Raw genomic sequence first — 24,966 nt, forward strand, 5'->3', positions numbered from 1 at the left:
GCATCAATGCATCAGACCGCCTGCTTTAACTTCCCTTCGACACAAGGTAATGGAAGAAATCGCCCAGCACTCACCATTTCATACCTAGGAGCTTAATACATGCTAGTTTTCCCACTAACAGAACACCGACGTGGGTGGTGGCCACCCCAAGTAACCAGTATTGGCTCCTAGGGTCCCTGGGGCACAGGTGGGAGATTGCTAGAAGCCTCTGGGCTCTCGGCGCTTTCCTGTTCGACAGCACCACCTAGCGGCTGGGTCTAGGAATAACCCACCTGTGAGCACAGAACTTCGACACCTCTCACACGTTCAAATGCCCGCAGGACTGCCAGGCACCACCTCCTTTTCCTTCTCAGCAGGACGGTGCAGAGTTTCATTTCTCCTTTTCCCCGTTTGCTATTTCTCAGGTTAATAAAAACTAGGAAAACGGCTATTTCAAAAATACACAGTGTCTCCTTTATCCGTTCCTTCTTCCCCTTCTCGTTTCCTAATATTGCTGTTTCCTCTCTTCCTGAATGTCCCGGTACTTCTGCTTACATTGTTGATGTTAGCTGTTAAATTACTGTGTTCATTATCAGTTATTGGGTTCTGCTGACTTAACACTGACATTGATAAAAAACAGCGATTCAAAGTATACTGACATCTTAATTTGTTTTGAAAATTCCATATATTCCCCCTAAATTTGTAAATGTTGGTAAAGGTCCATATTTAGAAACTTGAAATTAAGACTCTTGATATTGCTAATGTACAACACAATTAAAATTATAACAATAGAGGCTAAAATCGACATTATTCACTCTTGAGCAGATATCCTGTGGGCTAGCACATAAAGTGCAGAGTTGTGGGGACTCTTGGTTTCAGCTCAGGTCATAATCTCAGGGTCATGGGATTGAGCTCCCTGTCAGGCTCCTTGCTCAGTGTGAGTCTGCTTAAGTTTCTCTCCCCCTGTCCCTCTCCCCCAAGATAAATAAATAAATCTTTTTAAAAAAAGTGCAGAGTTGGGGGGTTCCTGGGTGGCTCATTTGAGCAGTAGAGTCTTGGTTTCAGCTCAGGTCATGATCTCAGAATCGTGGGATCAAGGGCTCCCTACCAGTTCTATGCTCAGTGTGGAGTCTGCTTAAGATTCTCTCCCTCTGTCCCTTTCCCCCTTCTAAGATAAATAAATAAATCTTAAAAAAAAAGTGCAGAGTTGCATGTGGTTAAGAACAAAAGGCTCTAATGTCCAGAATATTTAAGGAACTACTATAATGCAACAATAGAAAGACAAATAACCCAATTAAAAATGAATAAAGGATTTGAATTTAGACATTTCTCTAAAGAAGACACAAATTGTTGTGGTGCCTGGGTGGCTCAGTCGGTTGAGTGTCCAACTCTTGATTTAGGTTCAGGTCATGATCTCAGGGTCGTGAGATCGAGCCCGGCAGCAGTCTCCACACTTAGCCTGGAATCTACTTGTCCCTCTCCCTCTGCTCCTACCCGTGTGCACATGCTCCTCTCTCTCTCTCTCTCAAATAAATAAATAAAATCTTAAAAAATAAAAGAAGACACAAATTGTTAATCAGCACATGAAAAGATGCTCAACACTATTAGTCATTAGGAAAATAATAATCACAACCACAGTGAAAACAATTTCACACCCACTAGGATGGCAAAATCAGAAAGACAGACAATAACAAGTGTTGATGAGGATGTGGAAAAATTGGAACCTGTACCTATTGCGGTGGGAATGTAAAATGATTCAGCTGCTTTGGAAACTGTTTTACACTTTGTCAAGAAGTTAGACAGAATTACCATATGACCCAGCAATTCTGCTCCTAGATATTTACCTAACAGAAATGAAAACATACGTGTACCCATAACTTGCACATGAATGTTCATGCCAGCCTTCTTCATAAGGGCTAATAAATGGAAATAACCCAAATGCCCATCACCTCAGTGAATGGACAAATAATGTGGCACATCCATGCAGTGGACTATTATTAGGCCATGAAAATAAATAAAATCCAGATATATCTTACACATTGATGAGATCATGTTTGTATAATTATTTATGTCACATGCCCACAATAGACCATTCCATAAAGACAAAAAATAGACTAGTGGTTGCCAGGGGCTGGGAGGGGGTGGAAAATAGGTAGGGGATTTCTTCTTGGGGAGGGTGAACATGTTCTGGAACTAGACAGTAGTGATGATTCCACAACTTCGTGAATACATGAAAAGACACCAACTTGTACAATTTTAAAAACAATGAATTTCATGGTATGGGAATTATATTTCAATTATGAAAGAAAAAGAAAATTATATTTCAATTAAGAAAAAAAAGATGACAGTCTTTAAATGCATAGTGGGATGTCCATGTTCTCGTTTCTGTTTTTTCTCTTTAAAGATTTTATTTATTTATTTGACAGAGAGAGACACAGCAAGAGAGGGAACACAAGCAGGGGGAGTGGGAGAGGGAGAAGCAGGCTTCCTGCTGAGCAGGGAGCCTGATGTGGGGCTCGATCCCAGGATCCTGGGACCATGACCTGAGTTGAAGGCAGACACTTAACGACTGAGCCACTCAGGCACCCCCTCATTTCTGTTTTGTCAATGGTTATTTCTGATTTATTTTGTGCCAGATTCTTCCAGATTATATGGTGGCCACAGAAATGAACCAAAATGGATATGGCTTCCATTGAATATAGAATCTGATACCAGATTTAAGCTACGTTTATAAATATCTACAATATAAGGTAAAAGGTGTTATAAGGGAAGTACATATAAAATGAACAGAGACTTCCAACAGAAGGGATCAGGGTGGGTTTCAAAGAGGAAGTGACACTTGAGATGGCCTTTGACACATGGAGAGGATCTAACCATTGAAGGGTGTGGGGAAGGGATTCCACGGGGAAGGGACAGGGTAAAGCTGAGGAGCCAGCAAGCAGAGGGCACAAAGAGGTGCAGTCTTGTGGGTTCACACTGCGGATGAAAGGGGGAAGCGGTTCATGAGAAATGGGGGAGTTTGCACCTTTTGGCTCCCCACTATAAAATAAGTAGGTCCTGGGGATGTAATATATAGTGTGGTGACTATAGTTAATAATACTGCATTATATATTTGAAAGTTGCTAAGAGAGTAGATCTTAAAAGTCCTCATCACAAGAAAAACAATTTTTTTTTGTGACTATGTGTGGTGACAGATGTTAACTAAATTCATTGTGGTGATCATTTTGCAATATATACAAATGTTGAATCATTATGTTGTAAGCCTGAAACTAATATGTTACAGGTCAATTGTGCCTCAAAAAATACTAAAACAAGGTAACCTCAAAACAAAGTTTGCCATCTTAATTCTGTACTCCTGATCTTACAGCATCATGCCCCATAGCACCCACCTGCTGGGGCACAAGAAGAAAGGATGGGCGCCCACAAGCATTTACACTTGGTGCTGAGGATCATCCTTGCTTATTACCATTCTGGTCGTCTTCTGACATTCATTTATTTATTGAAAACCATTCCTGCAGTCATCATGAAGGACACTGGAGACCGAGTAGGAGACAAAGAAGGATGAGGTCCCTGGTCCTAGGAGCTTTTGGGCGTCAGACAGTAAGCAAACACATTAATGAAAATATAATTGCGAAATGCAATAAGTTCTGTGAAGAAAAGAGACAGTTACCCTGGGGAAGAATAAAATGGGCAGCAAGGATGGCCTCTCTGAAGAGGAAGTGATCATTGAGCTCAGATGTGAAGGATAAAATGGAGTTCATGTGGGTGATTTGAAAAAAAAAAAGGACCAGTTTTCCAGGGCGGAAACTGCAATTGTGGATCAGTACCAAAAAGAGGGACAGAGAGAGTCCGCTGCAAAGTACTCCTGAGATGTCAGTTACTGGTGGCACTTCACACACGCACGCACACACACGCACACACACACAGGCAGGGGTGGGGAGTGGTAAGCAAAGCAGTTGGGTCATGAGGAGCCTTAAAACAACCTGACTTTGGGCAGGGAAGCTTGTTTTCTTTCTAACTTCTCAGGAAAAAAAATGTCCCATGTCTGGGAGTTAGGTAATGCGATGGCCATCGGGTCTATGAACCTTCGATCCCACAAACATCACATTCTGAATGTCATTCCCACAGTTTTAGAAAAATGACTTACATATCTTGTCTGCTGCAAATATCAACTTATACAAAGACCAAATAACAAAGCAAAAATATGATACCAGAGATCCTTCCCTCCCAATGGTTCTGACGTTTCTCAATGAGACTTCATCTGCTAAATGGTCCACCCACACCAATGTGTTTAAACTCTCAGAACCTTAAGTGATGCCTTAAGATTTCTCCCCAGAGAGGAAGCAGTCCTTCATCAGTAGGCTCCCAAGGAAACAATTTGCCTTCAAAATGCGTAAGTGTTTTTAGCTTGCAATATTGATTAGTATTATAAAACTCACTGTCTAAGACAGGGATCCAGGAACATTTTTCTTTCCTTACAGTGATGTAGCAAATATCTATGTTTCTGTTCATTTCATCACCATAAGGAAATAAAAATATGAAGAAATTGATAGGTCTCTTATCAAAGATTAACTATTTCTGAAACTAAGATCAGAAATAATTTTAGAAAATATTAAGTGAATTTATCTTAAAAAGCAACTTAGTACGGTGATAGATGGTAACTAGACTTAGTGTGGTGGTCATTTCATAATGCATGTAGTGTTGAATCACTCTGTTTTACACCTGCTACTAGTATAATATTGTATGTTAACTAGACTTCGGTTTTTTAAAAAAAGCCACCCTGAGGTTTGGGACAAGAACAAATGCCAGTTAGAAAATTTTTAAACTCTCATTTGAGCTGTTCAGCCCAGAATTGTGAGGCCTCTTTCCCGTGGGTTCTTGAGACTCTGTGATGGCAGGTCACTCACTGGCCGTGTATCTGAAACAGCAGACAGAACATGACAGAATTGAGACCTGGAAGGAATGGGGTGTGGATGGCACTGGCTGTCAGGATCCCCAGACTTCCTTGTTTACATGCTAGGCCTCTGCCTCAAACTTTGAGCTTGAGTTGGAGTCCTATCATTTATGATAGAGTCTGGATTAAAACAAGCCATGTGCAATTTCTCTACACAGTTGGCCCAATGAATGGCTTCTTATCAGGCTTTCTGCCTTTGAGTTTCAGGTTTATAACTTCAATTTGGGGTCCTGGTGTAGAGAGAAGACAGAGGGGAAAAGAGCATAAAAGGAGAAAAGCGGTAGATGGTCCAATAATAGAGTAGTTTACGGTCCCAGGATGCCTGCCATTACGTAGGAGCTCAGTCAGTGTCCATTATGTAGCTCAGTAAGTGTTCAAATAGGCAGTTAGTCTGGACACAAAACTCCTCTTCCAATCTGGACTACACGACAAGAGAGTATTGACACCACCCTTGCCCCCTCCCCCATGCCGAAGTCCCACTTCAGAGTTTGGTGTTGAATCTTTGGGATCATTAGAACACATTCCAACAAATAGTAATTATCTTCTTTCTGTATGAAACATATTAAATTTAGGTATGATGTAGCAAGCCATAATTTGTTATCTCATTACACAATCAGAATCGTCCTTGTTGAATTGTAACGTATCTATCCTTTTAAAAAATCCTTTTAAAATAGCAAACATTTATTAGCCTTTTACTATGTACATTCCAGGCACTACTTTTAAGGGCTTCATTAAAAAAAAAAAAGATTTACAGTAAAATACATAGTTCTTAAGTGTGTAGTTTGATAAGTTTGACACATGTTTACACCTGTATAGTTACCACTCCAATTGAGATACAGAATATTTCCATGACCCCAGAAAGGTGCCTCATGACCCTTTCCAGAAATCTGGCCCCTGAAAGTACTATTCTGATTTCTATCATCTTAGATTGGTTTTACCTGTTATTGAATTACATATAAATAGTCATAAGTAGATACTCTTTTATTTCAGTACACACTCTTTTGTATATGTACATAATATTTATTTATTTATTTAAAAAGATTTTGTTTATTTATTTGTCAAAGAGAGGGGGAGAGAGAGAGAGAGACAGAGCACAAGCAGGAGAGAGGGGGGAGTGACAGGCTGAGGGAGAAGCAGGCTCCCCGCCGAGGAAGGAGCCCGATACAGGACTCGATCCAACGATCTTGGGATCATGATCCGAGCCAAAGGCAGACGCTTAACTGACTGAACCACCCAGGCATCCCTATGTACATAATATTAAAAAAATTCATCCATGTTGTTATGTTTTCTATTAGTAGTTTATTTTTTTTGTTGGAGATTTCATTGCATGAATGTACGTAATTTGTTTATTCATTCTCCTGTTGATGAAAATTTGGGTTGTTTCCCATTTTTGGCTATCTTTCTTTTTTCTTTTCCTTTTTAGATAGATCCCATGCCCAGTATGGAGTCCAATGTAGGGCTTGAATTCACAACCCTTAGATAAGACCTGAGCTGAGATCAAGAGTCAGATGCTGAACTGACTGAGTTGCCCAGGTGCCCCTGTTTTTGGCCATTTTGAATTAAGTTGATACAAACATTCTGTACAAATCTGTATGTAAACACATGATTTCATTTTTCTTGGGTAAATTCCTAGGAGTGGTATTATTGAGTCTTGGGATAGGTATGTGTTTAACTTCTCAAAAAATTACCCATTAATTCTTTAAAGTAACGGTACAATTTTACTTGTACCACCAACAAAGAGTGGGATTTTAGGTTCTAGATCAGGGCTTAGCAAACTTTGGTTTGCCACCTGTTGGTATATAATCCATGAGCTAGGAGGAATTTAAATGGTTGGGAAAAAAATCAAAAGAAAAATAATATTTCATGACACTTAAAAACTCTATGAAATTCAAATTTAAGTGTTTGTAAATAAAGTTTTATTGGAACATAACCACATTCATGTGTTTCTGTGTGGTCTATGGCTCCTTTCTTGGTATGATGCAGCATTAAGTAGCTGCCACAGAGATCCTATGGCCTGCAAAACATAACATATTTACCATCTGTCCCTTAGAGAGAAAGTTTGCTGAACCCTGTTCTACATGCTGGTCAACATTTTCTATTGCTGGATTTTAAGACATTCTAGTGGGTGTGAATTTCTATCCGTGATTTTAATTTGCATTCCCTTGATGACCAATGATGTTGGCAGCTTACTGGCTCTTCATGCATCCTCTTTTGTGAAATGTCTGCTTCAAGTCTTTTGCTCATTTTAATTGGGCATCTTTTTATGTCAGTCTGTAGGATTCCTTTTTATGTTCTGGAAACAAGCACTTTGCCCCTGTGCTCTGAGGACATTTCCTTCCAGCACTCAGCCTCAGCCCTGCACAGGGGTCTCTTTGAGGCTGGCCACAGTCCATCCATAGCCCAGGAATTCCCACGAGGTCTGCTGGGTTCCTCCTGCACAGCTTGCTTCTGGTCTGCCTTCAGCCTGTTCTACAAACCCTACCACCTTAGCAATTCCAGACCACACTCAGCATCCTTGCCCCACTGCACCACTGACCTCTACCTCCCTGTACATGGTGGAAGAAATCCTGCCAGGAGCATGATCCTATTTTACAGATAAGAAATTAAGTAACTAGATGTTCTTTGCTTAAAAGGAATCAGAACGCTTCCTGGATGACCTGTAATGTTCTTGTCTAAGTCCTGGTTGTCATACCACAGCATGAAGCCATTATGTCCTTCAGTAGGCGAATGGATAACAATACATCCAAACAATGATAGCAGCGAGCTATCAAGCCATGAAAAGGCAAGGAAGAACCTTAAATGCATGTTGCTAAGTGGAAGACGCCAATCTGAAAAGACTACATAATGTAGGATTCTGACTATGTGACATTCTGGAAAAGGCAAACCTCTGGTGTATGAGTTTGCTAGGGCTGATATAAGAAATTACCACTGGTGGAAGTTTCTCTTTCAGAAAAATTTCAACCTCCACCCCGAGCTCACAAATTCACAAGAAAACTTGACCACTGCTAAGCCGTCGACCTGATGTACATGATTTCTCACAGGTTCGGTTTTCTACAGGCTCTAAGTATATAGCCTAACATGCAAAATAGTACCATTTGCGGTGAGGCTCCTAGAGGCTCCCATAGGCCTTGGATTCTGGTCTCCACACACATCCAAATTCTTAATAGCGGCCTCAGTGTCTAAGTTTAAACTGTGAGGATACTTTTACCCAGTAATCACACAATTCAGATAAAACAGCCTAGCATATTTGGTTACAGTGTTCTATTTTGAGAATTAAAAGTACATAGTAGGCACAGGAGACACTCAATAAATGGTAGCCTCTCCCCTCCCCCAGGGAAAACGCTCCTCCTGGAGTCCTCCCCTTCTCTCCCACCCACATCCAGTAATCTGCCTTCAAAATCTAGCTAGAAACTGACCACTGCTCCTCACTCCATTGCTACCACCCCGTCCCAAGTCCCTACGGGCTATTTGATTTATTACCAATAGCCAGAGAAAAACCCAAGGTCTTTTATTGCCTTATATGTTCCTAAGTGGTTGGCCACTGGCCAGGCTTATTCCTTGAACACACGAGGTTCATGCAAACCTCAGGGCCTTTGCACTTGCCTCTCCTTATCCTGAGAGGCTGTTCTCCATATAGTTACTTGGTCCCGTCTTTTATCCCCTTCAGGCCTTGGTGCACATACCCATGTTCTCAATGAAAGCTTCCTGACCAAGTTATTTAAAATTGCAACCCCGCGCTCATTCCGCAGTCCCTGTGTTCATTAGTTTTCCTTTAGCTGGCAGCAATGATGGAGCACAGGGGAGGTGCCTCCTGGGCAGGTGTCGGGAAGAGAACTCGGTTTGGAAAGGGTGGGAGGAGCTAAAATCCTAGCATCACTTCCTTTTGTGGTTCTGTTTAGTGGCTGGCACTGCAGGTGCTCTTAGAAAATCCCATGATTCTGGGCTGTTTCTTTAGATCAAACTTGCGCTTTGTGCCCTGTAAGTTGTAGATGTTCCTGGGAGGGGAACACATCAGACCCTGCCCTTGCACAGCCACAGATCAGCGTCTCCCAGTGTTTTGTGAGAAGCGGTGTTCCATCGGGGTTCCACGGTGCCCATGGCTGGAAACTTCAGAGACGATGCTCCCAGCAACCTGGGATGGCGGTCCTTCGCTCTCCTCTCTGTCGCCCCTGCCCGGGGAGGGGGTTGCAGGGGAGATGCAGGGAACAGACTACTCAGTGGACGACACAGGGGATGGAGTCTCTAAAAGGCAGCTAGTTGAGACTAGCCGGGGAAAAGTCTGTTCACCCTGCAGCCGTGCTCCTTTGGAGCCTGACCAGGTGCTGCTGAGTCCTTCCCTCTCTTAAGAGGGAGCACTGGTGAGCAGAGCCCACGCTGGCTGTGGAGGGCCCAGGGAGGGAGACCAGACATTTCCATTCGGACTGGAAACGCTACAGAAAAAATGACAAATGTTCTTGTACCATCTTTTGGCCTCCCATTGAATGACAAGTCTCTCATAATAAAATGTTTTTGGTAACGGACTTAATCTTTACCTCATTTAATAACTTGATAAGAATGACTGAAATGCCCCACTTAAGAGCAAGTTGCTGTAAGGAGAAACTGAAAGAAGAAATTGATATCAAGAAAGAGGAGGAGAGACAGAAATGCAGGAGTGGAGCCTGAAAACCCCACTGCAGGGCACCTGGCTGGTGCTGGGGATGGGGGAGGGTGTGAGTAAGGGGGCCAGGCCGCTGGCACCGGCCCTCAGCACCCGTGGGTTAGCGGGAGCAGGGACACATTCGCGTGGGGGAGCCTGTCATCACCACTCGGTCACTGGCCGTCCCTAGCCCATTCCTCAGTGCTCCCGCTCTCCACCCTAAGACCCTGGGCCTACGTCCTGCGCCCCCACTGAGGGTCGGGGCACAGAGGGCCAGGCCGAGAGCTCCGGTGGAACTCCAGTGTCTTCCCCCGTGTGTCTGATGGGTTCTCCTTAGCACATCGAATTTCTTTGTACAGTAAAAACCTATATAGTTAAAAAAAAAAAGAGTAACTTCCGATACACTGTGTGCTGTGATATACTGTGGGACCCATTGCCGCCCACGGCGTTTAGGCTCTTTTGAAGAATGGCTCTGCTGCTTTTTCCTTTTTTTTTTTTTTTTTTCCCATTTTGGCTTGAGTAACAGGATTTTTGAAACCCATCATCTATTTTCCTAAGTGAACATTCAGCTACACTTGATTTGAATCAGGGACTATTTGCACTTAGGTGTTTTAGGCGAAGGCAGAGGCTGAGGCAGAAACAAAAGCCCTCCCTTAGGCCGCGGCAGGAAGCATGTCTCTCTGGGTCCACTTTGGTGGCTCGCTGACACCAGATCACCCCTCTCCCTCCATCCACTGGTGACCGCAGAACTCCTGCACCTGTACCCGTGTGAGACCATTGACCCTGACCCCCCACACCCTGTTACGAGCTGATTATTGTACCCAAGCCCAAATGGGAGAGGTTCCTTCTGAGAACATGCCATTAGATCCGAAGGGAGAAGTGGATCTGAATATTAAATAAACATTCTCCATTAGGCACAGTGGAGTGTGTCCGACCAATTGCCTCTCTGGCTGCTTTTTAGTTCTATGCAGCGCTCAAAAATGGTTGATGCTCAGTATGCTGCTACATTAAAAAATCATTCTACAGTAAAGTGCCAGTTAAAAGAACTTCAGAGATAAAGAATTATGTAACTGTCCCTTATTGGCCCAGGAAGGAAAGCAATTCAGTAGATGGCTCTCCCCGTCCACCCCACCCCCCCAACCCCCCCACGGCATCTGATCGGCTTTCTTTAGCACTTTGAATTTCTCTGTACAACAAAAACCTGTAATAACCAAAGAAAGAGGACACTCCCTCGTGTTCCAAGAAGGTCACGTAAGTCAGTCACAGCGTATCTGAACTGGACTTTGAAATCTGCAGCAGATGCAGTTTTAATGCAACTATGAAAAACATGCTGTTATTTGCTTTTCGTTTGTTCTGAGAGGAACCTTAAGGTTCTGTATTCCAAAAAAACGCTCCAAATGGAAAAAAAACAAACAACCCTTAACTTTATAAGCAGAAATACATTCAGCATGTGTATCTTCACTCTTGAGTGAGAAAGCTGTCCGGAAGTGGGACTTGGGTGACCTCCCCCTGGGAGCTCCTTTGTGCTGCCTTGTCCCCCTGTCCTCCGTTCCACGTGGGTGCTGGACTGGGCTTGTCTCCTGCACGAGGCCCTGAGTTCCTGAGGATGACCTCGTATGCTGACCCCAGGCAGAACCTGGCACGGAGCTGGTGTCATTGACTGTGATTGAATTAGCAAATGAATAGCCCACGACAGAGCACTGATGTCCTTTTGAATGGTTGATCTGCAACTTACACTCTGGGACAAGCTGGCTTTGGTCTTGTCTTAGGTTTCCTTCTGGGGTGGGTGGTGGTGGTGGTGGTGGTGTGGGCTTATGGTTTGTCTACATTGGCTTCTGAGGCTGACCAGCCCTTGGGGGCTCAGGTAGGGTGAGGCCCGAGCACTCCTGGGGATCAGCACTCCCCTTCTCATTCTGTCTTGCTCCATCCTGTGGGCCCTAATCTGCTTTCTGAGTCTTGCTCTGCTCATTCTGAATGGTGACTTTTGTGTCTACAGATTTCGGTAGCTGGCCTACCTCTGATTAATTATCTTTCCCCTAAAGAAGAAATACAATCTGGGTCTAAGTTCATCTGATGATTCTGACTCGACCTGATGCCTCTTACTGAGAAGCCACTTGTGGGGAAAGAAGAATCAGAAATTCAGGGCCTGGCCTTCCAGCTGGTATCATGCATGGAGATGCAAAATTGTACTCTCTTGATTCTCCTAAAAGCTCCTGCAAAACAAGGTCGCTTCTCTGCTGTTAAATTAAAGGTTCCACACTGTGGCTTGGCATTTATTCTTATAATTATGTTCTTTCAAACTATAAAACAACAGTTCATTAGAATTATACCATCAAAAATTCCTTACCCACTATGGTGCAGAGAAGAGTTGCTGATGCCTGGATCCTGGGTAAGCTACTCCCTTCACCCCCACATGTCTTAAAACCACTTTCATCAAAACTTAAAAAAAATCTGATGCTGTCCTTATAACGGTAGTAAATAAACACAGTGTCCTTTGCTTTAATGTGGACAGGTTTTGAGGGTCAAATGACAGCTCCTGAATTTCACGATGAATATATTCCTTTAAAAAAAAAAGAGATAAACTTTTAACTGTTTTCTTCATGCCTCTTCACAGTCAGTCTCCCATGATGGCTTAATTCATAAAAGGCAGCTTCTAGTATTGATCTCTGAAGCACTTTGATGGTTGGAGATAAAAGGAGTGATCTCCTTCCCATTCCACACTGCTATATCCTGCCACTCAAGCTTTCTTCATGTTCTTAAACCGTCAGTCCTATTTGGTCAGCACCCCAGGTCTCTGCGACATCCTGGGAGCCCTGAGCACTTCTGGGTTCTTTCTGTGGCTCTATGATGAATAGGCAAACCAGGCTGCCAGGTGTGAACTCCAGGCAGGTTTCAGGATGCCTCTGCAGGGTGTATGTATCCAGGATCTAGAGTAGCATTGTGCATTTATGTGCAAACGCCAACATTCCCCTAAGCAATTAAGCTCCTACCTTCCTTGTGTTTTCCTGCGAATAACAGGAGATTATTGCCATTCTCGGAGCAGAGAAGAGACTATCATATTGTTAGACTTCTATGTGAACCCTGATAACTGTATTATTAACCCATGCCGTGGCCATTCACTGTAGCACGTGCACACTCACACTGCGGTTTCTTTTGTAGGCTTCTGGCCTTTTCCTTTGACCATGCTGTGGATTTCTCCTGGGCCGAGACTATGTCCTCTACCCCTTGGAATCTCTGTATTACCCAGAAAAGCGCCGGCCATATAGTAGGCTCTCAAAGAAATGTTTGTGGTTGGTGAGCAGTAGAAGTGATTCAATGAATAAAGCGAGCTTCTCCCTTGTAGCTCAGGGTGTGGATGGAATTGCTCCTTGTTTTCCTCTTATGCCAACAGCCTCTTCCTGAGTTTTTCCTGGGAGAGTCCTGGGTCGTGTTTCACTTCCTGGGAAAGAAAACTCGCTTTTCAGCTGCAGAAAAAATAAACTGAATCAATGCCAATCCAAGGCATAGATAGGGATGCAGGCCTTCCCTGGGTCTCTTCTGTTAGGATTAAAGAGGAGTTGACCTGGTGGGATGTTTTCACACTTCCTTATGCTCCATCAGTCATCAGCCATACCCATGGCTCACAGTTGCCTTCTGATGGCTTGCGTCTTCTCTGCTCTGAGAATGGCAAGTGAAGGGTGGAAGGGGGGCGGGGAGAAGTAACATCCTGTCTCTCTTCCGTGGCATCAGGTATGACCCCTTTGGACAGCAGCAGTGTAATGATGCGGTGGCTGCTTCTGACCAAGACACAGAGATCAGGCAGCCCTACAGAACAAATGGCGGGGCAGCCTGGAGGGACAGGGCACTGCGTGCTGCTCCCCAGCGTGGGGAGGGGCTGGGTGGCCGTGTGAGTCTAAAATCCTTCTTGGGAGTGGAAAATTTACCCCCTGGTACTGCAGATGGAAATGTATTCAAGTGGTGCTTTTTAATTCATAAACCATAGCTTTCAATAATGGGACATGATCTTTCCTGCTTTGGTCAACGTTTTGGACTTTTTATTTATTTATTTATTATTATTATTATTTTAAAAGATTTTATTTATTTGACAGAGAGAGACACAGCGAGAGAGGGAACACAAGCAGGGGGAGTGGGAGAGGGAGAAGCAGGCTTCCTGCTGAGCAGGGAGCCGGATGCGGGGCTCAATGCCAGGACCCTGGGACCATGACTTGAGCCGAAGGCAGATGCTTAACGATTGAGCCACCCAGACACCCCCATTTTGTACTTTTTAAGAGGAGGGTGTGATGCTCATGGCCCTGAGCTCGTCCTCTTGGGCTCCTAATTCAGGGATAAGAATCTTTCTCTTTTTTTTTTTAATTTTTTTTTTAGATTTTATTTATTTATTTGACAGAGAGAGACACAGCAAGAGAGGGAACACAAGCAGGGGGGAGTGGGAAAGGGAGAAGCAGGCTTCCCACGGAGCAGGGAGCCTGATGCGGGGCTCGATCCCAGGACCCTGGAATCATGACCTGAGCCGAAGGCAGACGCTTAACTGACTGAGCCACCCAGGCGCCCCTCTTTCTCTTTTTCTATCAAGGGAATTTAAAAAATTAATTAATTAATTAATTATTTTAAAAGATTTTATTTATTTATTTGTCAGAGAGAGCGAGCACACAGCAGGGGTAAAGGGCAGAGGGAGAAGCAGGTTCCCCACTGAGCGGGGAGCCCGATGCTGGACTCGATCCCAGGACCCTGGGATCATGACCCGAGCCGAATGCAGACGCTTAACCAGCTGAGCCACCCAGGCGTCCCAAGATTTAATTTTTTAGAACAGTTTTAGATTCACAGCAAAGGTGATTGGAGAGTACAGAGATTTCTCATATACCCCCCACCTCCTGCAGCCTACCGCTCTACCAACATCCCGCACTCTATACCCACAGAGCCATACGTTTTTTACAGTTGATGACCCAACACTGATGCATCTTTATCTCCCGAAGTCCGTAGTTTATATTAGGGCTGACCCCCAGTGTTGTATAGTCCGTGGGTTTGGACAAATGGATAAGGATGTGTATCTGCCATTACAGTATCATACAGAGTACTTTTACTGCCTTAAAATTCCTCTGTGCTCTGCCTCTTCTTCTTTAGTAAGTGAATTTTAAAACACTAGGGGGCAGTTTTCACTGGATCCCTAAACACAATTAGAATCACTGCTTCAGCTGATGGTCTGATTCTCCTCTCTTTTTCGGTTAAAGAGTTTGTTTTGGTCTGAAACCAACTAGACAAAATAGCTAAGTATTAATAAATTTAGACATGAAGTAAATTATTCTGGGTGCTGTGGGGTAAGGAATGATCACTCAGGGTTCTTTGTTTATTCTGATTGCTTTTTTTTTAAGATTTTATTTATTTATTTGACAGAGAGAGGCACAGCGAAAGAGGGAACACAAGCAGGGGGAGTGGAAGAGGGAGAAGCAGGCTTCCCGCCGAGCAGGGAGCCCGATGTGGGGCTCGATCCCAATGACCTGAGCCGAAGGCAGACGCTTAACGACTGAGCCACCCAGGCGCCCCTATTCCGATTGCTTTATTTATGTCGTGGGGTTTTGACAGTCTCCTCCTTATCTTTCAAGGTCATGAGTGGATTTTAGGTCTTAGTAGATTTGTCTTACCTTTGAAAATGCTTATGCTTGGAGACTTTTCATAGACTGAATTAGCTGGAGAATTTGCTAGACCTCTTGGTCTCAACTCAACTGAACAATCTACTTGCTGCTGAAGAATTTCAGTCTAAACTGCAAATGTGTCTGACAGTATCAAGAGTACAGTTATGGGTGGTAGAGGGAGGGAGGCTGGCTCATGTACCTGAGTGCCACACGGCAGTCTCATGGCCAGTGCCAAGCCAGCCAGGAACCCTTGTGAATGGAAAGATCTGATAATTCCTCTCCTGTCTTCTTTCTCTTCACCTGCAGGAGGCAACCACCTGTACACTTTCTGCGGTTTCATTTGGATCCTTCCAAACTGCTTCCTTAAGGCCCACTTTGAAAGGTGTGGTCACCGCTGTTTTGCCCGCCCCCCGCAAGGGGCTCTGTAACAGCCCCACCATTCCCAAGTCCCGTGGTCTTCAGCCTCCCATACCACCTTTGCATAAATGGGCAAACACAGTGGATTCCTTTTCAGGCCTTATCCTCGAACTTCCTGCTGAAACTCCTAGCTACTCCCTTCTTCCTGAAACTCCTTCTTTCTCGGCTTCGCCCAGCGGTCTTTGTTCTTCTTTATACCTTTCCTTCTGCAACACTCTTCTGAAAGGTGGGAGCTCTGTGGTCTTCTGTCTTGGGCCCTCTTCTCTTCCTGCTGCGCACATTCTCCCGGGGTGGCCACCCGTCGCCGGTGGGTTAGTCCTGCGTGTCTATCTCCAGCTCAGTAGGCCCCCGTGGGTTCCAGGCCCTCAGTAAATGCCCGTGTGCTTCCCCAACGATGCCCACTGGCTTGTCATGGTGGCTCTCCTTCAACACCTCCAAAGTGGAGCTCATGGTTCTCCTTCCACCCCACCTGCCTCTTTCTCTTAAATCCTTTATGGTGGGGCATGTCATTGCCATTTTGCCTAAGAGGGAAAACTAAGAGTTCACGGAGACCCCTCTTCCACTCCTCCTTTCCGCCATCTCCTCGGTCACCAGATTCAGTGGATTCCATTTTGCCTCCGTCCTGATCCTTCCTGGTCCTTCTTCTTTGTCATTACTACATCGGCCTGCGTTCACCTCTTCACATCTCGAGACTGGACCGTGGTGAGTGTCTCCAACTGGCCATGTGGCAGTTCGGTGGATTGAGGCCAGACCGCCTGGGTTTGAGTCCTGGCTCCATCCCAGAGAGGCTGGGTGAGCCTGGAATGTGGTTACCCGTTTTAGGTTGTGTGATCTCATGTGGCCGTTTAGCTTACAACGTTGAGTGTGGGTAGCATGGAGAGAAGTGGTTCAGCTGAATACAGAATTCAGAGACTGTGCCAATTTATGGAATGTTTATCATGTGCTAAGCTCCATGCCAAGTAAGTTTATATACAACTTTTTCAATTAATTTCACTGCATCCTCTCAGTTACCATGTGGCATCAGGATTATTATTGATAGGGAAACTGAAGCCCTAAGCTCAGGTCACAAAGCTGGTAACTGGGTATGCTGGAATTTCAGACAAAGTCTGACTCCAGTGCCTTGTTCTTAACCACCCTGCATCTCTTCATGGCTCAGAAGTATATCCCCAAGTTTTGAGAGTATTCATAAAAAATAGTTATATATTCCACAGACACCCTTAACCACAGTAGATGACATTCAGTTTGAGTCCTTTTCAGGGCCAGTACTAATCATCCGTATGAACACGAAGTTGTTATGGACTGAACTGTGTCCCCTCAAAAGTCATATGTTGAAGCCATGATCCCCAGGGTGACTGTTTGGAGATAGGGTCTTTAAGAGGTAATTAAGGTTAAATGAGGCCATAAAGGTGGAGCCTTAGTCCAATAGGGTTGGTGTCCTGGTAAGAAGAGGAAGGGAGACCACGCCCTCTCCTGCTATGAGGACCCACAAGAAGCTGGCCATCTGCAAAGCCAGCAAGAGAGCCTTCAACCGACACCGAACCCTGCAGGACCCCGATCCTGGCCTTCCCAGCCTCTGTGAAGTGTGAGGAAATAAATTTCTGTGGTATTATCACAGCCAGAGCTGACTAAGACCCAAGTCAAGAGAACAGCTTTGACCGAGTGCTCTGACCTTCCGGTGTTCGGACAGGTCAAAGGACAGCTTGAATTCTGGGGATGGAATCTGGCTTCACATAAACAAATGGGCCGCATCACGCCTATACAATTGTAGTTAATAGATTATACAATAAAATGACACAGCAGTTGTGACTAAAATGCCACAATTGCGCGGCATCCCCTTCCAAGTATGTAAGGAAGTGTAACGCTTTTGTGCCTTTGGGAAAGTGAAGGCATAGCTGGGGTATCTGGGATTTCCACTGACTTAAAAGCCACGGTGCTACAGGAGCCTGGGCCAAGAGGAGGGCAGCGACTCGCTGGGGATGTGCCCCGGGTGTCCTCTCAGCTTGAGTGTACCGGACAACTCACAAACTGTCCTCTTGGCCACTGTATGCTTTACCACGGATTAAGAAAAAACAATGGCATTTATTTGAAAAAACAAGTGATCAAAACCCCACAGCAAAGAATATTCCATGCGTTTGTCACTGCACTAAGCACTTCCTCTTGTAGCAACTGCGGACACAGACTGAGGTCATTCTGGTTTCTACTAATGGCCAAATGCAGAGGAAAAGCAGTGCATGTCCCAAAGAGATTGCTTCCCTCTAGAGAGACGTTTTCCTGGCAGGGAAACAGCAATCACACACACAAAAATAACAGGAAATAGTTGAATAAAGTAAAAAACATAAATCCTACCCACAATGGAGAATTTTAAAATTGAATAATAATCTGGAAAAAGAATAGTAGCAAATGAACAGTTGGGTGGTACCTGACGGCTCTTCCCCAATAGGAACGTGGTGAACAGGGAATTCACATCATAGTCAACAAAAGAGGTGGAAGGAAAAAATCAAGGACATCCGCTATATTACAAGTCCGGGAGCTCAGTGGTAGACAGATTCACTCAAAGAATGGTGAATGCAGCTTTGCTTGCTATAGGTGTTTGGATGGATGAAATATTTTGATCCTACACCCAGTTTTGTCGACTGTACTTTTACTGGGTGTAAACGCCAGGCTGCTGCACCTGACGCCCAGAGGTCTGTGTTGCTTGGGATAGAGATCAGAGAGGTAAGACCTGGTGGCCTGTGGACTGCATCAGGCACATAGAGTGTGTTTTATTAATTTGAGCCAACGCTTAAAAATAAGTAGATGTCAGATGAAAATGGGCATTTCCATCCTGTTATGGAAATTCAGAAGACCTGGCGACACTGGGCTTGCATTCTCACAGGGCAACAATGCGTTGAAGCTAGGACACATTTAGACAGGGCATGTGCTCTCCCTCTGAAACCTCCTTCTGAATTGTGCCCCGCTGCTCCCCATTCGTAAGTTGAAACCCTAACCCCCAAAGTGACTGTATTTGGAGACAGGGCCTTTAAGGGGGCTGTTAAGGTTAAATGAGGTCATAAGGCTGGGTTCCTAATCTGATTTTTCCCTCCTCCCTTGTGCACAGGCGTACAGAGGAAAGGCCGTGTGAGGACACGGCAAGAAGGTGGTCATCTGCGGGCCAGGAAAGGAGGTCTAAGGGAAACCAATTCTGCTGGACCTCAAACTTGAACTGCCAGCCTCCAGAACCATGAGAAAAAAATGGCTGTTCTTCCCCCTGCTTGGTCTGTGGCACCTTGTGATGGCAGTTCAAGCCCACTAATATACAGCTCAGGCTCTGGAGAAGAGAGTTCTCTGAGAATTCTTTCCTGTGGCCTACCCTACACACTTGTCATCTGACCACTTCTTTGAGACCATTCCCTCCCCATTTCTACTACACAGTTCTAGTTCTGACTCCAGATTCTAGTTCTGAATCTGCGGCCTTTTAACTGGAACTTCCATCTTATCTGCACCCCACCTCTGTTCCCCCTTAAAACCCAGCCACCCCATGACTGAAAGAATGCTCCATCTAAAAGTTAAAACAGAACCACATCAGTCTTGCTGTCAGGCCGTCATGGCCACAGTGGCTCCCAGACTCTTGTGTTCCTAGCACCATGTGGGGTACTAAGTCCTGTGCAGGAAACAAAACTCAGGTCATCGGGATGGACCCATGGGGGTGTTGGCATGCATCAAAGCACCCATGAAGCGTGTGGGCTGTAACAAAGTGCCAAACAAGAGGTGCAAATAGAATTCAATATGGACACGAGGGAGTTACACATTTATTCCCATGGGAGGCCTGGGCATGTCTCCTGGAGGAGATATCATCATGGAAGATGGGACAACCTTGGACTAGTGGGCATGGAGTATGGAAGGGCCCTAAAGTGCATGCATCCTTCCTGAGCCTATGAGTTCTCCAATGCACATTCTAGAATAAGTAAGTGAATGGGGTCAGTGAGCAAGATAAATGCCTATTCAATATAATGGCAGCAGAAGCAAACATTTGAGGACATGAATGGTCAGTAAATCGTGGTTTTGATTCAAAGATTTCCAGCTAAATCCACTTTCAATCCTAACAAAACCAAGAACCGTTCTCAGTTTAATTCAAATCTATACAAAATCCGATAAACAATGTTACCCTGACACAACAGCATGTACTTTCATGTTGACATCATCAGGTGAAAGATGCAATATACTTTACTCCCAAAGATCTGAGTCAATGTCATGTCCAATATGACGTTAATATACAAGCTATATTAGGCTATAAGATAATGTCTTTAAAAAGGGTAGTCGTTCAACATATGTACCAGAAGTTGGCTCTTGGAGGGCACCATTCCCTTCTTTAGATATTATCTCTCAGTTCCTTTTCAAAGAATCATAAGCTTATTAATTTTTACATATATCAAGCAGGTTCTGCTTCAGGCATCCTTTGATTTTAAAAAAATTCTGTTCAACTGCACAATCACATTAAAACGTTACATCGCTACAACTCTAGACCTTATTTATTTTATTCTTCTTTTATTTCTTGAGACCACAAATCCTCTCCTTTTTGAGTTATTTTAATCTGAGGCACTTAAAATTTCTGGCTTGAGTAATTTCAAATTAGTTTCTTTCCAGAAAAATAAGTGGGTAGGAGCATACTTTGAGCACTTGCATTTCTGAAGATCTTAGACACAAGTAATGGTTTAATGAGGTATGAAATTCTAAGATTACAATTCTGTATTTTCAGACCTCTAGAAACATTGCTCTGTCATGGTGTAGAAATTAGTACTGTAGACGAAAACTGTTTCTGATCTCGTCCTTTTTTCTTTTCAGGTAAACTGCTTGCTTATTTTTTTTCTTCTTTGTTTCTCCCCCCAAATTTCCCTTTATCTTAGAATTCAGCAGCTAGTTGTGTTGTTTTAATTATTCATTCTTGCAGTAAGTGAGCTCTTTCAAACTGAAGACTTATTTGGTTATCTAAATGTTAAATAAAAGCCACCTTCATTTATAACCAGGTATCTTACTCAAGTCATGGAATGGGTTCCTTTCCTATGCATAGCAGAGCACAGAGGTAAACAGTTATTTTTCTTAATATCTCACAAAATTTGGGTCAAAGCCCACATATTAAATGTTTGTTGTTTTTGTTGTTTGCCTTAAAATTTAAAAGGCAACAAGCAGCATCAGGAATTCATGATTTTTTAGAATTCTACAGTAGAGTGCACAGAAAATGCTTTCTGGGTGCTAACTTGGAGAAGCGCTGCTAATGCTTGCTACAGCTAAAGCTCTGAGAAAAATCCTAGCAAACCATGTAGTAGTTTGTTCCCTTTGAAACGCTGGTGACTTGGTGCCCACTTTCTTGCAGGCCGTTAGCACCATGCGCAGCTCCTGGGGAGCCTGCCACGCTATTCTGCTTCTGGTTCTGAAAGAGAAGCAAACGTTCTGGGAGCACTGGGGTTGAAATTACTCAATGAAATAGAAGTGCTACATCCTCAGCTGTTGAAGTCACTTCTCCAAAGGGAACAAGCCACACCTACCGACAACTCTGCCCTAATTCTGTGATTCGAAGGAAAGCTTTGCGGTCACGCTAAAAGATCTTACAGTCTCCTGCCATTTGTGTTCCTAAAAAAAGTGCAGAATGACTACACCGTTGCAGGAAATGAGATGCTCGCGTTAGCCATCCCTGTGGACTGCAGACTGGGGAAGTAATCGAGGGGGGGGGGAATTACCAGAGAAGCTCATTAATTAGTAATAAATGGGCAATTGGCCAAAATCACAAGGTGTGGAAAGTAGCAAAATCACCCGGTAATGTGTTCTCAGCCAAATCACGAAAGTAAATATTGTCCGTGTACAAATCAACGTAGCGACGATTTTAGCCTGCCCCACCTCCCCGCACACTTCTGCGACCGTAGCCCACCCGGTGTGGAACCAGAGGGGCCCTGCGCCCGGGGCGGGGCGCGCGCCGACGGCACCTACCCAGCAGCAAGAGCCGGTGCGTCTGCTGCAGGTCGCGCTTCTGCTCGCGGAGCATGCGGTCGATGCTCCTGCTGACCTTCCTCGCCTCGCGCTCGGCCTCGCGCTCCGCCTCGCGCTCCTCCGCTCGCAGCTGCTCCGGACCCCGCCGCCGCTCCTTCTTCGGGGCGGCTTTGGGCCGCGTGCACGCCGGGCTCCCGCCGGCGCCCCGAGGGAGAGGGGTCGGGGCCGCGTCTCCCCCCACCGCCGCCGGGGCTCGGGCGGGGGTCGGGCCCGGGGTCGGGCCCGGGGCCGGGCCGGGCCACGCGTCCTCCGCAGGGTCTTCCGAGGCGGCGCGGGAGACGTCCTCCGGATCCCCGAAGAGCAGCGGCCGCAGACTGTAGCACAGACCCATGTGGACGCGGGGATGCGGGGGGGGGGGGGGCGCGGGGCTCAGGCCGGGGCCCCGGCGGAGGGGCGGGAGGGGACTGCACCCGGACCCGGCGCGGCGCTACTGCCCACAGGCTGCGGGCTGGGGGTGCGGCGGGCCCGGGCCGGGGGCCACGGCCCCTCACTGTCCCGGAGGGCCATTTTGCATTTTCCGCTGGGTGCAGGGGGTGGCGGCCGCCTGGGCTGGAGATCACCTGATAACGCGGCGAGCGGGCCGCACCGACGGGCCTCCGCGAGCCCAGCCCCCGTTACCGTAAAAACCGCTGCCGGGACCGGCCCCCCGTTACCGTAAATACCGCCGCCAGGGCCGGCACTCGTTACCGTAAATACTGAAGCCGTGGTGATTCCATCGTAAATACCACCGCCGTCTCCACTCTGGTTACGGTAAATATAGCCGCCTGGCCCGGCCCCCAAGACCGTAGGCACCGCCTCGCGTTCGAGTCTTCCATACAGTAAATACGGTTGCCCAAGCCCGGCGTGCAGCTGGGGACAGTGCCGCAGTGGCGGTGGTGGTGCCGTCACCACCCAGAGCTGCCATTGCAGCACTTAAAAAACCACCGTGGCTTCGATCTGGGACAGTGGTAAATAAGAGCGGGAAGCCTGACAAAGGGATAGAGATACCAGCTTTCAGATCTTGAATTGCCGGATGTATTACCTGCAGAGATCACCGCACCTTGCCTCTCCTTTTTCACTTACATCTTACGCACAACCAGACACATCTGCACGCTTTTGATCCTTACCTTATTTCTATTATGCCTTTGATCTTGACAAAAATCTCCAAATCAGGAGGTCCATGACATCATTTTTAACAACCACACTATTTAAAACATTGAAAAGGAGAACATGTAATTGTCATATACTATTTTTATTTGTTAAAACGAATATATGAAATTGCACTCTGTATCCTATTTTTTATTTTTTTTTAAAGATTTTATTTATTTATTAGAAAGAGAGAATGAGAGATAGAAAGCACGAGAGGGAGGAGGGTCAGAGGGAGAGGCTGACTCCCCGCCGAGCAGGAAGCCCGATGTGGGACTCGATCCCAGGACTCCAGGATCATGACCCAAGCCGAAGGCAGTCGCTTAACCAACTGAGCTACCCAGGCACCCTGTATCCTATTTTTTAATCCACAGTATAAGGTCAGAGAGGAGCAGAGGCGTATTCAGACCGGGTGCCCTTTCTCCACGCCTCCTAGGGATACAACCCCACCGGAGTTGTATCCACTGTCTCTATTATTTCCCACTTAATATCCATCATCTTATAGAACAACTGTTGAAAATTTCGATAGTTTTTAAGAACTCTGCTGTAACACGTGTTCCTTAATTTCTACTAAATGACATGAAATATTATAACTGATATCTAATGTAAATCCCATTAATAGTGGCAGATTGGTCTGTTTAATGCAACGCCCTGCTAACAAGGTTACACTGTACCAATTGGCACTTGGTGTAAATATTACATTTGATTAAATATATTATTTAATTTGTTTTGAAAAAGAACTTTTTATTACTTTTATGTACAAAAAATTCAACAATGTCCGCTCATTCCAGTTTTATGGCCAGTTCTTTAGCCTTTGCCTTTTCCAGCTTGGCAGTGCTAGCTGCTGACTTTGGACCCAGGACGTTGCCTCCCCAGTGATGGTGGATCTCATCCTATCTGTCATTGTAATTGGTTCTGATGGCTTCCACCAGCTTAGCCAGAGCTCCTTTGTCTTCCTGTGCGAAGGCCACAGTGGTGCAGGTCTTCCTGTGGACCAGACACCCCAGCCTGGCCTTCCCCTTGACAATGAGTAGGGAACCCCCATCTTAGGACACAGGGCAGGCAGGAAGACAGCCAGCTCAATGGGATCCACATCATGTGCCATCACTATGAGCTGAGCCTTCCTGTTTTCTGCCCAGGTGGTGACATATTAACCCCTGCTTGAGGGACAGGCAGCCTCTTAGTGGGGACATCCCCTTTGCCAGCAGCTTTCTTCTCAGCCCAGGCCAACAGTCTCTGCTTCGTCTCTGGTCTGTATCTGTGGGTGAGCATTAGCAGTTGCCGTTTGGTGGTCTAAGGCCTGGGTGAGCTGGCTAATCGCAAGAGGCACTTTGAGACGTTCATAGAGAGTAGCCCTTTGCCGCTGCGGCAGATGTAGCGGGGCGATTTGACAAAGCAGGGGAGGTCCCTTTTGGACTGGGTCTCCTGTCCAATGCCAAAATTCTTGGGTCTTTTCTCAAATAGTGGATTGACCAGCTTCTTGGTCCCCTGTTTCTTCACAACAGCAGGAGCCGGGGCCCCCTTCTGCCCCTTCACCTTCTTTCCTTTTGGCATCTTGGATGGCTGGAGGGGAGGCTGCATTTTGATTACATTTTTAAAGAAGGAAATTGGAGAGCTAGATTCACATTTATTTTAGGGCCCTGTTAATAACAAAAGTATACACTATGTAATGTTCGGATTATCCCCCAAATTTGCCAAAATTAGCTACCTTTTAGGTTTTTGAAGAGTAGAAGAAAGGAGGACTATAGAAAATCTAACTTGAGAAAACAGAAAAAACTATGAAGTATCAGTGTGATTTTCACTGTTCATTCACCCGCCCATCCTCCATGTATCCATTCACTTATTTAGTATTTATCAAGCACCAACAATATGCTAGGCATTCTGGTTGGTATCAGGTGAAGCAAAATACATGGGTCCTTGTGGTGTTTAAACACTAATGAGGTAGAAATATGTTCAATCATATACATACAAGTTAATAAATTTATGATATATTTCAAATTATGCAAATGTTGTGAAGGGAAGGAAGAGGGTTCTCCAAGAAATAATACGGGAAGGCCCAATTTAAATTGGGAAGGGAGGCAAAGAAAAAGAAAACACCGATTCAAAGGGATACATGCACCCCTATGTTTATAGCAGTATTTTTTACAATAGCCAAGACATGGAAGCAACCCAAGTGTCCATCCATAGAAGAATGGATAAAGAAG

The 24,966-nt window shown here is 45.3% G+C and overlaps 1 protein-coding gene across 2 annotated transcripts in view; it reads right to left on the reverse strand.

Annotated features, from left to right (window-relative positions):
- GNAL (G protein subunit alpha L) overlaps positions 1-22,184 on the reverse strand; it is a 141,819-nt gene extending 119,635 nt beyond the window's left edge. Inside the window, exon 1 of one of the 2 annotated variants that reach the window (XM_027575345.2) lies at positions 21,578-22,184. In XM_027575345.2, coding sequence (XP_027431146.1) covers positions 21,578-21,968 — 391 coding nt within the window. In that variant the 5' untranslated portion in view covers positions 21,969-22,184. The remainder of the gene's footprint in view (positions 1-21,577) is intronic. The other variant, XM_027575348.1, reaches the window with a different exon arrangement.
- Between the last annotated feature and the right edge of the window lie 2,782 nt (positions 22,185-24,966).

The sequence above is a fragment of the Zalophus californianus genome, chromosome 14 (assembly GCF_009762305.2).
Source record: "Zalophus californianus isolate mZalCal1 chromosome 14, mZalCal1.pri.v2, whole genome shotgun sequence".
NCBI lineage: Eukaryota > Metazoa > Chordata > Mammalia > Carnivora > Otariidae > Zalophus > Zalophus californianus.